The sequence below is a fragment of the Thunnus albacares genome, chromosome 23 (genome assembly GCF_914725855.1).
Source record: "Thunnus albacares chromosome 23, fThuAlb1.1, whole genome shotgun sequence".
NCBI classification, from domain to species: Eukaryota; Metazoa; Chordata; class Actinopteri; order Scombriformes; family Scombridae; genus Thunnus; species Thunnus albacares.
Window position 1 is genome coordinate 21,607,189 of NC_058128.1, and position 14,052 is coordinate 21,621,240.

Genomic DNA, 14,052 nt, shown 5'->3' on the forward strand with positions numbered 1-14,052 from the left:
CGCTACCTTTAGGTAAGAGGTCAAAGGTTTTAAGAGGTAAAAAGGTTGTGGACATTGGCATACAGTCTCTTCACACTATGAAAGCATCTATTTCTTTTCAGATTGTTTAGGTTTTTTTCCTGTCCTAAAATATGCCCAAAACTCTCCCCTCACTCTGAAAAATGTTATCCTCCAGAGTTCTCCTCACTCTACATTATAGACCTAATGACCATCAGACTACAATACTGTTGTAACAGGTACAGCAAACCACAAATCTCTGCATCACATTTGCCAGTAAATCAGGTAAAACTTAGGGCCAGTGTGATTCATCCTTGACAGGATGTGAGATGCTACGATTTAACACTCTAGACCTGCTCTATGTGAAAAGTGCCCTGAGATGACTTTTGTTGTGATTTGGCGCTATATAAATAAAAATTGATTGACTGATTGATAGATTTTCAGTGCACTTCCATACCCACGACAAGAAATGTGTAACCTATATACAAGTAAAGGGGCAATCCACAAATTTTATGAGTTTTCACTTGTTATGGGAAGTACAACTCAGCCTATGAAATCAGTTGTATCACATCTTCTCAGACTTTGGAGGAAGTTTTCTAAAGTTTGAGAAAATAATCCTAGTTATTGAATTATGGGAACTGTAGTATTCAGGATATCTTGGCCTCTACTGCATCACTTCCTTTTTAAATGTGTCTTTCACAAGTCACCTAACTTTATTTAGGTGGACAACTAAATTGCCTGAATGCCCCTTTAATCTCCAGCATTCAAGTATAAATAGTCTGCTAACATACCTTACTTCTAGGGCCATAGTAGTGAGGTCATGTCCTCTTGTTTCTAATTGGAAGATTCAATAACCTAAAGATGAGTTAACATTCTCCAATTACATGTAAATCGGTTTTAATGTTGTATTAGACACTAAAATGCAGTTACTGTCATCCACAACTCTTTTCTTTGTTTTCTTACCTTCGGGAGTTTTGGTGAATCTGAGCAGGTGAGTGACAGAAGCGCACACCTGTCACTCATTAGGAGTCTGTCGTTTCCAGCCAAGCCTTGTTTAATAAACACAACCATGCTTTCCTTTGCTAGAATTACAAGGAAAATGTAAGAAAAACGAGTATCCGCACTCAGTTTTATATTATACATCTCACTCGAGTGTAGTGGATTAATAAGCTTTTTAATATTTACAGGAACTCCTTGCAGTTTTCGTGCATCTTTTTCATACTGGTGCCTCATACCATATCGTTTGGTGAGTAGCACATTGCATTCGACGTATTATTGATGTGAGATCAAACTATCTGGGAGACACAGTTAGTTACATTTGGAAAGATTCCCACTGATTTTCCTCCAGGACGCTGCGATGATATTTCCTTCTCCATATGCTGGATGAGCAGGGACGGTGCTTGGGAAAGGTAAACACAAGAGAGACACGTTTTTGACCATGTAGTATTTCAGTCAATGCTTAATCGACTTGTTAAAGAACATTATTTGCTCTATGAAGAGAATCTCACGCCATAATTAATTCACGAAAACACAATTTTATTCATTTCTCTACTAATCGGCAACATTATATTATGTAATATTAATATTTTACTCTGTTATCAACCCTACCATTTACATCGCTATGAAAAAAGTATAAAAAAAAATATAACAGCTGTAATTTGGTTTAGGCTATATGCTTTCAAATGCAGGACAGGACAAACATTCTTGGGGGGACCAAAGCAAATTTTAGCAAAGGGACCCAGCTGAGAACCATGACAAACAGCCCCAGATCATAACTACACGAAATTAAATGGGTTGTCCATATACTTTTGACCACCTTTTGGCTTACTTATTGTACCAGTTGGATATTGAATTGATGAGTGGCTGGTAAAATAAAAAAATTTGTAAATCGAACTCAAGTCTTAGAGTGCAAATGTGCCAATATGCATGGTAACATTAAACAGGCTTATTTTAAGAAATTATTTGGAATTAACCTCTTACACAAGGAGGAAAATGCTATGTACCATGATTTTATTGTTTTCCATCACTGTAGGCAAAATGGAAACATATGGCTCAATGGCACAGCACTCAGATCCATCAGAACGGCAGGTAAATTGACATCCCTGACTGTGTCCCCAGCTGTGGAAAACAAGCTAACACTTCAGCATGGAGGCTCTGTTCTGGCATGGACTTTAACAATTACTCCACGTAAGCATGCTAACTTTTTCTTAATTTGATATTTTTACCTTCAAAGAACCAGTAGCTATTAAATGTAACCAATGTGTTTATTACTCGCTCCAAGGTACAAAGTTCACTAAAATCAGAGGCCTGCAGAAACCCCTAAAACATCCAACAAATTCCACTCAGGTACCCCTGACTTAACATATATCAAACTACAGTTTCATACAAAGAGATGGGTAGATATTCATACAGTCCATCTCTTCTTTAACTACTTCCATGATTCCTCCTCTGTGTATAGGCCATCCTGGAGTTGTTGAGTCCCACTGAGGTGTTTGCATGTGAAAATGGTACACTGTTCTTCCACCAGGATGAAAACTTCTTCCTTGCTTTTGGTGAGATTATCTGTTTGTGTTTACTTGTATTCTCATCTTGTACCCTACATGTTGGCCTGCCCTCAGTTTTTTAAGGGGATAATTTGGTTTGAATTTGGGTTTTGGATTAAGCTTGGACAGAGGTAAGGTGGCGAGCTTTGAATCACCTCTTAAAGGAGTGATTCAACATTTTGGGATATACACCTTTTTTTGCTTTCTTGCTGGAAGTTAGACAAGAAAATTAATACCACTCATGTCTGTATGTTAAATATGGAGCTACAGCCAGCAACCGGTTAGCTTAGCTTAGCATAAAGACTGGAGACATGGGGGAAATAGCTAGCCTGGCTCTCCAAAGGTAATACAATCTGCGTACCAGCACCTCTATAGCTCACTGATCATATCTTGTTTAATCTGCACAAAAACTGAAGTTTAAGAATGACAGAAGTTAGAGTTGTACAGGGAGTTATTTATGATACTATTTCTTGGCAGGGAGTAGTGACTTTCTAGGGTCTCAGCTGGATGCCTGGCAACCTCACAATAACAACAACACTACAGGATTGATTCCAGGATTGATCTCCTCATCTAACTCTTGGCAAGAAAGCAAATACGCATATTTCCCAAAATGTCAAACAATCCTTTTGAATTTGCTGTGGATATCCATGGTTCCCATAGGATGAGTCCTAATGTTTTTGGTGAACCCCCTTGACCTCTTGTCTAATGCCTACCTCAGGCCAAAATGTCAAGAAAGTGCTATGAAGTTTGCCAAGTACATTCATTCAAGCATAAAAAAATTTGACTACGATTTCCTTAATCTATCCCAGGCTATTCTATGCGCCTCCCTGTCAAGCTGGAGTCCAGGACTCCTTCCATGTTTCTGGTCTCCTGGGTGGAGAGCCGCCCAGCTGCCAGCGACAGCCACTCCGTGACACTCTACCACACTGAACTGGGCTCCTATAACACACTCAGCATGGACACCACCACCCGCAGCCACTACCGCTTCACAGCTCTGGACTCCTGCAGCCCCTATGTGGCGTGTGTGGACATCGCAGGCACTCACTCCTTCACCTGCCTCTCTACTATAACTGGTGGGTAGATGGGTTAGAAGTGATCCACAATCAACCACACTGTTCACCCAAATTACTAAAAATAAGTACTTTTTCACTTACCTTTAATGGTATCCAACCATGCTGTTAGTTTTGGCTTTATCCAAGTTATACTGTTTAGTGTAACTTGGATAAAGATTTTATTTCACATCTAGAAAATATGTACTGTACATGGCATTATCATTGTTATGTATAATTTCAGCCACTGTTGCCATCTTGGGTAATGTTGTCAAATTACAGAAAGTTTCCAGCATATAAAAAACCTTTTCCAATTTTGTTATCTTTTATTTTCTGTCAGACCCAGATGTTCCCAAGGACTTTGAGGTAAGTTCCTGGAACAGCAGCAGCATATCGTTGGCCTGGGACTGCCCTGAGAACCGCAAAGTCTCCCTCTTCCTCCTCACCGCCTTCTACCTCAACGGTACAGACCACATCATAGAGGAGGTGCCCTTGTGGCACAAGAAGGACAGCTTGGAGTTCATATTGTCTGACCTACAGCCCTGCAGCAGGGTTAAGTTTGGCCTGCAGACTGTTTGCCAGGCAGGGATGGAGTTGCGCTACAGCAAGATGGTTCTGAACGATGGAAACTCAGGTAAACTCTGCATAGGTTGAGAAACTGACTAACCGTCTCAGTTTATCCATATGAACCCATTATACACCACTGTATTAAGTTGATACTGAACTTAGATATTTCACATTCACTGATTTACAGCAAATGATATTTAGCTGCTAATACTGACCACAGCTAACAGTTACTATACAATCTGTGGAATCTGAAATAATGTAATTTTCTTTGCACATTTTATTTTGCTATTCATTTACAGGCAATAACACATGCCAGTGCTTTCCTACTGTTGATTAGTTTGGTGATTCAACCCTGTTTAAGAGCTACTAACCCTGAAAGGATGTCATGGCTTATGTGGTTTTAGTGCAGAGATTAGGTGTCACTGTGGTGGTAATCATAGTAAGACTTTTCACACTAACAAGAAAATCTTTGTTCATGAACTTTCACAGTATTAAATCACTTCACAATATTCTAAGTATCAGCAGCTTCTCAGCATCCAGTGGCGGGGGACGGTTCTTGGCTGGTGTCAGCAGTTGTGGCTGTGGACTGAGCTGACAGAGCTGAACAGTGTCTGTCTCCCATACTAACACACTCATGCACTCCATTAATGGCCAAACCAAGTCTACAGGAATAAATGAGTGCCTTCTTTCAAATTAGTACATTCCTGCCTTGACCTGAAGTCTGGATTGTCTAGCTAAGTTCAGCAATATTCCCCTCACTGTGTTTAAAGATGGAAAGAAAAGAAAATGGTGGTGGTGGGGTTAAAATACTACTTATCTTTTTTTACACCAACCAGCATTGCACTCCTGTAACACTGTCAGACTTACGATAAGCATCCTCATTGTCTTTTTTTGTTTGGTGCATTCTTCCTCCTTGTCAAAACACTTTCTACAACTTTTATTACATATGTACTCTCAACATAGTGCTCCCCAACACCTAGAAACACACTTTAATGTGTAAATCAGTGCATTTCCACTTTAACAGTCTCATAATTTGTCACGTTTTACAAAAAAACTGATAATTACATAGAACTGTAATAAATATATACTGTATGTAAATTAATAATGATAAAGTAAAGCTTTGTGCATGGGGGCCCCTCAGGCAGTTGCCTAGCTGGCCCCTATCAATAGCAGCCTCCTGACTGCCCTATATCAGTGGGCCCCTCTACATTGTTACATATCTCGGGCAAAAAATGAGTTCCTTCTGTCCCTGTCAGTATCAGCCTTCAAACTATAAGTCAGATTTCTGTCATTCACTCTATGAAAAGTGACGGGTTAACTGAGCACAAGCTACATTTTATTGCAATTATGAATACAATTTCAACTATCAGAAAAAAAGATCCTTACATTTAAAGAAAGCATGTGAAAGATATTTTTGGGAGATTATAACAAGCAACTGTAAAAAGACAATATAATATATGCACCAGTTGGAAAGTAGATTGAGAAAACAGACAGCATTCATCAGTTCAAAGAAAAATGGCAATGTGAAAAAAGACTAACAGTTAACGTAACCCCCTCTCTGCTCCACAGTTCACTCCAGCATCGAGGCCTTGCGTCAGACATCATTTGGCCCCGACAACTACACCCTGAGCTGGGAGGTGAAGAACACCTCGTCAATTTCCATGTTCAGAATCCACCACGGGGGGGTGCTGCAGGGCACCACGCTTATCAACAACTACACAGTAGAGGGGCTGCAGCCATGCCACCAGTACCAGGCCAAGGTGGAGGCGCTGTGTGGAGACAGTGTGCTGATGAGTGCCAGGACAGTCAAAGCGCATACAGGTACTGTAAAGCCTGATGAGAAGACAGGGCTGTTACAATGCAGTTTAATTACTGCTATGTTGAGATTAGAAGGTGACTTTGGGAAATAGGAAAAAAGGGCTGAAAAACTGTTTGTCAGGTTGAGATACCAACAAGAGGGATTAAACATCCAATCTGAAAGCAGTCTGAAAGTCCCTGGAGTGACAAATGTTAGGCTATCTGATGAGTCAAAAGTATAACTGAATACAGAAATAAATGACACAATGAGTTAAAACCCTGTTTATCTTTAACTGGCTGTTTAATAGGAAAAAGGAGGCACTAGGAAAGTTAGAAGAGCCAGTAAACTCAATTGATTTGTAATAGTGTTTTATCAAATTCTCAGACAGATTAATGATGATATATATATATATATATATATATATGGCTATATATATATATATATATATATATATATATATATACACACACACACACACACACACAGTGCTGTGCAAAAGTTTTAGGCACCCTAGATGTTTAGATTCTTATGCATTATGCAATACCATCAGGGAGGTGTCTGATTGTTCCCAAATTTATTCATGACATGACAATGACCCCAAGCATACAGCTAGAGTCATAAAGAACTATTTTAAGCAACAAGAAGAATGATGAGTCCTGCAACAGATGGTATGGTATGGCCCCCACAGAGCCCTGATCTCAACATCATGGAGTCAATCTGGGATTACATGAAGAAGCACCTGAGACGGCCTAAATAATAAATCCACAGAAGAACATTCTTTCTACAGGATGGTTACAACAACCTACCTGCGAGTTACCATGAAAAACTGTTGCTGTTTTAAAGGCAAAGCTGCTCACAGCAAATATTGATTTCTTTTAGGTTTCTGCTCTTTACTCAACTTTGTAAGAAGTTAATTGATAAATTAAAACAATTTATAGCAATATTTTTGTAAGCATTCTCACTTTACTTTTAGTGCCTAAAACTTTCGCACAGCACTGTGTATATATAATCTGTCTTTGCCTGAACTATCTGTATGGATGCTGTTTGTGTGTGTATCCAGGACCTCGTGGTGTGTCTGAGCTCAGGTACCGCTCCAATAATTCCACTGCCTTGTGGACTACCGGCACCACACACCAGTCAGCTATGGCCTTTTTTTATGAACTCTCCCTGGAGAACGGCCCCCCTCTTCAGAGCAGCCATCTGACTGAGACGGAGCTACATCTCCCGGGGCTGGAAGAAGGGAAAACCTACGTCCTTGATGTGTGGGAAGAATGTGACAGACAGTGGGAGTCGGAACCATCTCGTTTATTTTTTCAGGGGGCTAATTCAACTTCAAAGCTCCTTGTGAGGGCTGCTGGACCTGGTCAAGACCTAGGTCAGTTTCATTTTTAAAAAAGGTTCAGTCATTTCCCAACACAGCTGTGCACTGTAGTCTTTAGGGAATGTTACTCAAACAGGAGGGAATGGTGCATTTGTTGGGGACTATTTTCAGCAGAGGACTGATACACCTGAGGTGTGCTTGTTAGTATTTACGGCACATGGGATTAAGACAAAATAAACTACAGTGCCCATGTTCTTTGTAATGAAGGAACATGTCACCGAGTGCAACAGCGTGGCTCATTGATGTGTTGGTAATAGTTTTTGGACAACAATTAATAAGCTCCATGGCACACAGGAATAATTTGGCTTTTCAGGAAATTCTCAGATGGATCAATTCATCATTCATTTGATCTTTTGGCCTTGAAAATAAGAAACACAGAATATTGCCAGCTTCATTCTTTAACTGTTTCTTTAACTAAAAGAAACAAAAGGAAACTGTCAAAATAACCAGAGTTGTATTTTTTCTGCCAGCGTCAATCTGATGATAATGTACATCATTCATTTATGTTAATTATCATTAATGCTAAACCTTGTTGCTGCCATAGAACTGCAGTTAGATATTTCCAACATGGTTCTCACAATGGTCGTGCCCTGGTCACTGCCTGAAGATCTACAAGACGACATATCCGAACCAAGAGCTAAAATGGGGAACATTGTCAAAAATAAGGTGAGAGAAAACATAAAGCTTATACCAGTGATCACAGACTGTTGATCCAATGTGCATCTTACTTTTCTAGACAGTTGTGAAAAGTACACCCCTTTAGTTTTTTCCACAATTTATCATACTATTTTTAAATTAAATCATTTATTTACTTGTATGAGATATAGGCAATTTTGTAATTGTTATTTGCATAAGGTTAATGCAATTTGAACTAATGAAAAATATTTTTGAATACCAGTTACCATTCAAAATTTAGCCAATTTAGTCAACAAAAGTTAATAATCAGTAAATGGATAATTGCTTTGAAATGATTTTAGGGTGTAGGATTGATTGAGATTCAGGAAACATGAGCTGGCAGAATGTCATGTTGACATGCGTACAGGGGTTCTATCACATGAATTAATTTTCCAGATACTGGATGAGACAGACACATAGCAATGCAGATAGCAATTTTTTCAGAACCCATTCCTATTCTTAAAACATATCTTTGTGTGTGTGTCCTCCAGCTGCAGGAGCTGTTAAATGGTTTTGATCAGCCAGCCCGCGTTGAGGTGGCCGCCTTAGAACCTGCAGACGATCCAGACAAAACAGAGGTTCTGTTTATGTCTTTTGATGCATCCAAAACAGAGGAGGACATGCCCCTGCCCATTGAAGATCAGCTGGATTACATTCGCTCCCTGAATACAACCAACATCACAGTTACAGATGGGGTCATTTACTGGGATGGTAGGTGATGGTGGAAATTGGCTTAACTTGTTAAATTCGTTACCAAACACATACACCAATGCTTGTTTAGTCAAACCATATCCAAAAATTCATTTTGTCAATTCATCAATTCATCATCTTCTGTTTTTGTGGGATTCTATTTGTTTGTTCTTTCAGGTCCAGATCTGTGTGCCTCCTCTACCCAAACCTTGTGTCCCCATAATTCTCTGTGCGTCAACACTCTGGGTTCCTACACCTGTGTGTGTCAACATGGCTACTATGATGTGAGCTCTGAGATTGAGCCTCCTGTGTCTTCACATCCAGTTTGCAATGGTACAGTGACATCCCATTAAATTCTCAAATGATAAACTGTATATCGAATAGCAAGTTGGCTTTTCAGGTTGGAGGTCGATATTGTTTTTTTCATTTATGCATTAAGTGTTGCTGCTAAACATCAGAAGTTTCAACTGAGGAGATTTGTCAAACTAGGAATATTTAGTATGTGTGGCTATACATTGCCTCAGGAATTTAATACAGAAACATCTTCATCAGAAACACAAACAGACAGCAACCATGTGGTATCTTTGAAAACATGACCTACTATTTGGGTTTTTAGCTTGTTACTACTTGTTATTTTTGTATTTATGTCCTGAATATCTGACTGTGATTGGTTGGAACACCTTTCAGTCAAGCAAATATACAAAGAAAGCATTTACATGCAATCCCCTTGGTAACATAATAATTAACCACAATGTATTGTTTCATTTTTATACAGATGTTACACAATTATATCTTCCTGTCAACCTCCTGATTGTTGTAGTTTGATTTCCCTAAAAGACCACTTTGATGATATTAAGTTCAGCTTAATGAGGTTAACACTAACAGTACAAATTCATGGAAAACTTTGCTTCATGCCAACCAATACCAAGCTGTCTGCCATAAATTTGGGAGTAATTTTTGGCCAAGTAAAAGTCTTTCTTTGCTTGTTTTTATTAGTTGAGTCACAATCTCTACAGTCTCTACAATCAAACAATATCTGCCAGCCATTGACCTAGAGGAAATTATTTATGCCTTTATTTTTATTCTGGATTATTGTAACTGACTATATTTAGCACCTCAGTAAAAAATAGCACAAAATCATCTGCAGTTGGTCCAAATTGCAGCTGCTTGACTTCTAACTAGAATCATGGTACATTTTCCAATACAGTTCAACCTTCTATTAATAATTTAAAAAGCATTAAATGGATTAGCTCCATGATATATCTATATATTGCTTTTCTAGATTGGTAACCAAGGGTGAATAGAAAAAGTAGAATAATGTGTCCAGTACCTTTGCAGTAACAAATGGTGCAATGATTGTGGTCCTGACCCCTGTTTTCAAACAGAGAAAGGCCTTTTCAGCCAGTGTCTGGATAAACTGATGACTGGTGGGATAGCAAAGCCCTACCTGACTTCTTACATCGGGGGAAAGGTTGATGTGAAGCTGAACGATGGGCGATGCACTGCAAATGAGAGCGAGATCTTGTACTACTTCCGCACTTCAAGAAAAACCTCTGAATGTGGAACAGAGAGGCGGGTGAGTGACTGCACCTACTGTACATCAGTGGCAGGCAAATCTGACCTGCCAACAAAAATATTTGGCCCCCTAACAAACCTCTTTTATAGGTTATATGACATCTTTTACACAACTTTTCATAAATCTACACTAGATTCTTGAAAAACAAGGCTCATGTTAATCCCAATAAATACAGCTTTGTAACATCTTACACATTTACGAGATGAATAACACAGGTACATAACATAATTTGGCCGATCTGACCACAACAGATTTATGTCAATAACAGTACTTTGCTATAAAGTCAGTGTAAAGGAAAATCAGAAATTTCTTTTGAAACACATTATACATGTTAGAAAATAATTGCTGAAAACATGTGAAAAGACTGTGAACTATGTAGCACTAAATTGTGGAGTTAGACCGTTGTTTTTCACGATTTCTGTGTTCAGAATTTGTTGGGTGGGCCTAAAACGGCTACACCATGATGTAGAGGTGTTACTAGCATGACCCTTCCAACACTATATAGGAACTAGAGCGCCTTGGCATCAGCTGGGTGTGTAGTCTGTTGTTTGCTAATGGCAGCCTGCAATATACTTTATACTTACATACATACTTGCAAGCTTAGCATTAGCATCCTGATGTATGCTGCAGTCACAACAGTAGATGTAAACTCTCTGGGCAGGTAGAAAGGTCAACACTTAACTATGAGATACTCTAGGTTAGCAGAGCAGTGCCTGTGTTGCAATGTATGAGTTGAGCATAACAAGATGTGTGTTTGTGTTTGTCCAGGTGAACAAAACGCACATCGAGTTTCAGAACACTCTGACTGTAACTTTGACCAAAGAGCAAACCATCAGCCGGCGGGATCTAAAGGTTGTCTGGAAGTGCGTCTACCCACGGCATTATGTTCGCAATGCTCAAGTCAGCATGGATACGGAGTGGTGAGACAAATCAGATTCCAGGATTTCCAAGATTTAAACATTTCATTATAAATTAGTTATAGAAGAAAATCTAAAGTGATGATATGATTTTAGCAATATCTCCTGCATACATACAGGATACACAGATTCTTTGTTTCTTTCGTTGCAGGCTCTCCTCTCTATCCCTGGTGGAGTTCAACTCATCACTGCAGCTGCTCCTGACCATGACCCTGTACAGTGACGAGTCCTACACCCACAGCTACAGGGATGCCATAGCCTTGGGGCTTGAAGACACCCTGTTCTTCCAGGTGGCCCTGCAGACCAACAACTCTTTTGCTTCAGACATCCTCCTGCAGGTGGAGTCATGCTGGGCCACTGAGAGCACCGACCCACAGGATATGGTCCAGGGCCTGTTTCTTCAGGATGGGTAGGTGAAAATGTAACATTTTCAACCTCAGAACCAGATGTGACCCTGCTGCCCCTGCTGGTGCACTGCAGCAATATGGGAACTATTCCAAATCTGAACTAGATATACATGCAAAACTGCTAAGCCTTAATTTAACCTGTTTCTTTTGACTGTATCACTGTGCTCAGACTCTTTTGTAAAGCTCCATATGATCAGCAGTGAAGCATGTCTAGTTTCAAAAATTAGTGCTTATAATGTCATGGAAAGAAGCTGGTAACATGTATAGGCAGCTTTGACCCCTACATTATAAACTTTCTATCTTACTAAGATAAAGAGGGAATGTATAAAGTTGTAAGGTGATAACCCAAAGCTCAAGTAAGTTACTTTAAGGTATTTCAATGATAAATGAGTTTTTTCCTCTCTTGCCCTCAGCTGTCCTGTTGACAACACCTTCCAGTGGCTCTCTGTTAACGGCCTGGCACAGAAGAGCAGGTTTTCCATTCAGATGTTCACCATGCCCAAAGGGCTGCCCCTCTACTTTCACTGTCTGGCTAACATATGTGGACATGAAGAGGACTGTACAAAGGTAAAGTGAAGGGCTGTGTTAGGGCTGCACTACACCTGCCAATGTTCTGGGCAATGAAGCTGCTAGCTGAATTACTTTCATTAATTCCAGCTAATGACCAAGAAGCTGAGGGCACAATTTCATTATCATATCAAAACTATTTCTTGTGACTCCGATCATTACCTCTAATAAATTATAGTTTTATAGTAGTTATATCATTTTTTTAAACCTGGTATCCCAAGATAACTGCTTCATTGTAATGTTAAATTATCACTTTAGTTTTATCTTTGGTACAATGAGAACATTTTCCTAGAAAGTTGTATTTTTCATTGTTATGAGTTAATTAGATTGTGGCTGCAGTTATAGTTACATTCATGCCCTCTATTGACATGTGTCCTCAGATAAAACTAGCCAAAAACAATACGGAGTGGTTGACAATTAACTGAGTATATTTACTCAAGTGCTATATTTAAGTACAATCTTGAAGTACTTGTAGATTGTATGTACAAAACATAAGATTACTTTATAAAATATGGCACATTGTTAAAGATTAAACTGCCCGACAGTATATGAAACAGTTAAGAGTTGCTTCACTCCCACTCCCATTACAAGTACATGTAACATGTAACATAATGTTATAACACTGACAGATACCATTCTCCAGTGTAATATTCACTTTTGATACTTTAAGTACATTTTGTTGCAGATACTTTTACTTAAGTCACATTTTAAGTTACATTTTGCAGGACTTTAATTTGTGATGGAGTAGTTTGAATGTGTTTTATTACTACTTTTACTTAAAGCTGCTAAGTAATAATAATAATATATTTTATATTGATAATAGATGAAAGAGCTTTTTAACATCGTTTAACTCAATGTCTTGGTTTAATGGTTGAAAAAGCTCTACAAACCCAGTGTGTGGGGAACAAAGCATAACATTTAGAGGCTAAAGAGCTAGAAATTTCCCTCAAGAATTGGTGGAGACAAAAACAGAACTAAAAGGAGGATGTTGCTCTGTGTCTGCTGAATATATATATACTGTATGTCAGTGTCAACCCCAACTGGCCAAAAGCAAAATTATTTCAGGTTCTGAATACTTCAAGTACTCAAATCAAGGTGAAGGAGTTTTTAAAGATGTTTTACAAGGCTGACTCCATTTAGTGTTTTAAAACTCTGTTTTTAAGACACTGCTGAATTTAAATGTCCTAATTTCTTCTTCCTTTTCTGTCTGGATTATGTACATGAGTCACCAGCTTCTGTTAAACTTGCAGGTTTGCAGCAGTCAGCAGCGCACCAAGAGAGCAGTCAGCCAGATGCACACAAAGAGGGAACGAGCTGCTGTGGTGTCGGCTGGACCTCTGGTGGTCAACAGGGTGAAGTCAGGAGTCCAGCCGGCTTACTGTGAGTTTGTGTGAAGGAAACTGAGCAGATGCTCAGGCCAGCACATGTGATTCAATCAGATGGTAACAATCTGTGTCAAATCTACGATGAGAATTCTGATTAAAAGTATGTTTGAACAGAGGTTTAAATTACTTTTTGTTCATTTTTCTTGTTAATGTTGGGTTAAGGTGGTGAAGAGAGTTTGAAATGAAATGTGTGAAGCACTGTATCCTGATGAAAATCTCAATGTCATACAGTGTCATTTGAACTTTTGTGGATTTTTATTATTCTAAGTTTTAACATACAGTTCAATATCAGGTGAACACATGCACTCTGAATACAGAGTTGATGAAATGACCTGTGTCCATCTCTTTGCAGGGTCAGAGCACATGACGATGATCTCCATTGTGGCCGGATCAATTGGCATTTTGGGAGTAACGGTACTCTCAGTGAGTGCATCCAAAGCAATCATGACTTACTACGAGCGGCTACGGCTGCAATAAAGTGTTTGGAACACCACCGGTGT

At 39.1% G+C, this 14,052-nt stretch overlaps 1 protein-coding gene across 2 annotated transcripts; it reads left to right on the top strand.

Annotated features, from left to right (window-relative positions):
* Positions 1-751: 751 nt before the first annotated feature.
* LOC122975499 lies at positions 752-14,045 on the top strand. 2 transcript variants are annotated; one of them, XM_044343951.1, is made up of 19 exons: positions 752-988; positions 1,185-1,243; positions 1,346-1,406; positions 2,030-2,184; positions 2,279-2,343; positions 2,456-2,549; positions 3,350-3,613; positions 3,930-4,223; positions 5,726-5,977; positions 7,015-7,329; positions 7,880-8,001; positions 8,502-8,721; positions 8,878-9,033; positions 10,086-10,276; positions 11,045-11,196; positions 11,345-11,602; positions 12,014-12,167; positions 13,418-13,547; positions 13,905-14,045. In XM_044343951.1, exons 1-19 carry the CDS (start codon positions 918-920, stop codon positions 14,027-14,029), a joined length of 3,138 nt encoding a protein of 1,045 aa, XP_044199886.1. In that variant the 5' UTR covers positions 752-917; the 3' UTR covers positions 14,030-14,045. The 2 variants fall into 2 exon arrangements, with proteins under 2 accessions (XP_044199886.1, XP_044199888.1); XM_044343953.1 differs by lacking the exon at positions 752-988 and adding an exon at positions 995-1,098.
* Positions 14,046-14,052: the final 7 nt, after the last annotated feature.

Bases quoted from the DNA above. Each gene is read 5' to 3' on its own strand.
- LOC122975499 (XM_044343951.1), top strand. From the start codon at position 918: ATGCAGTTACTGTCATCCACAACTCTTTTCTTTGTTTTCTTACCTTCG. The intron at 2,185-2,278 runs GTAAGCATGCTA...ACTCGCTCCAAG, and splicing joins GACTTTAACAATTACTCCAC to GTACAAAGTTCACTAAAATC. The intron at 2,344-2,455 runs GTACCCCTGACT...CTCTGTGTATAG, and splicing joins ATCCAACAAATTCCACTCAG to GCCATCCTGGAGTTGTTGAG.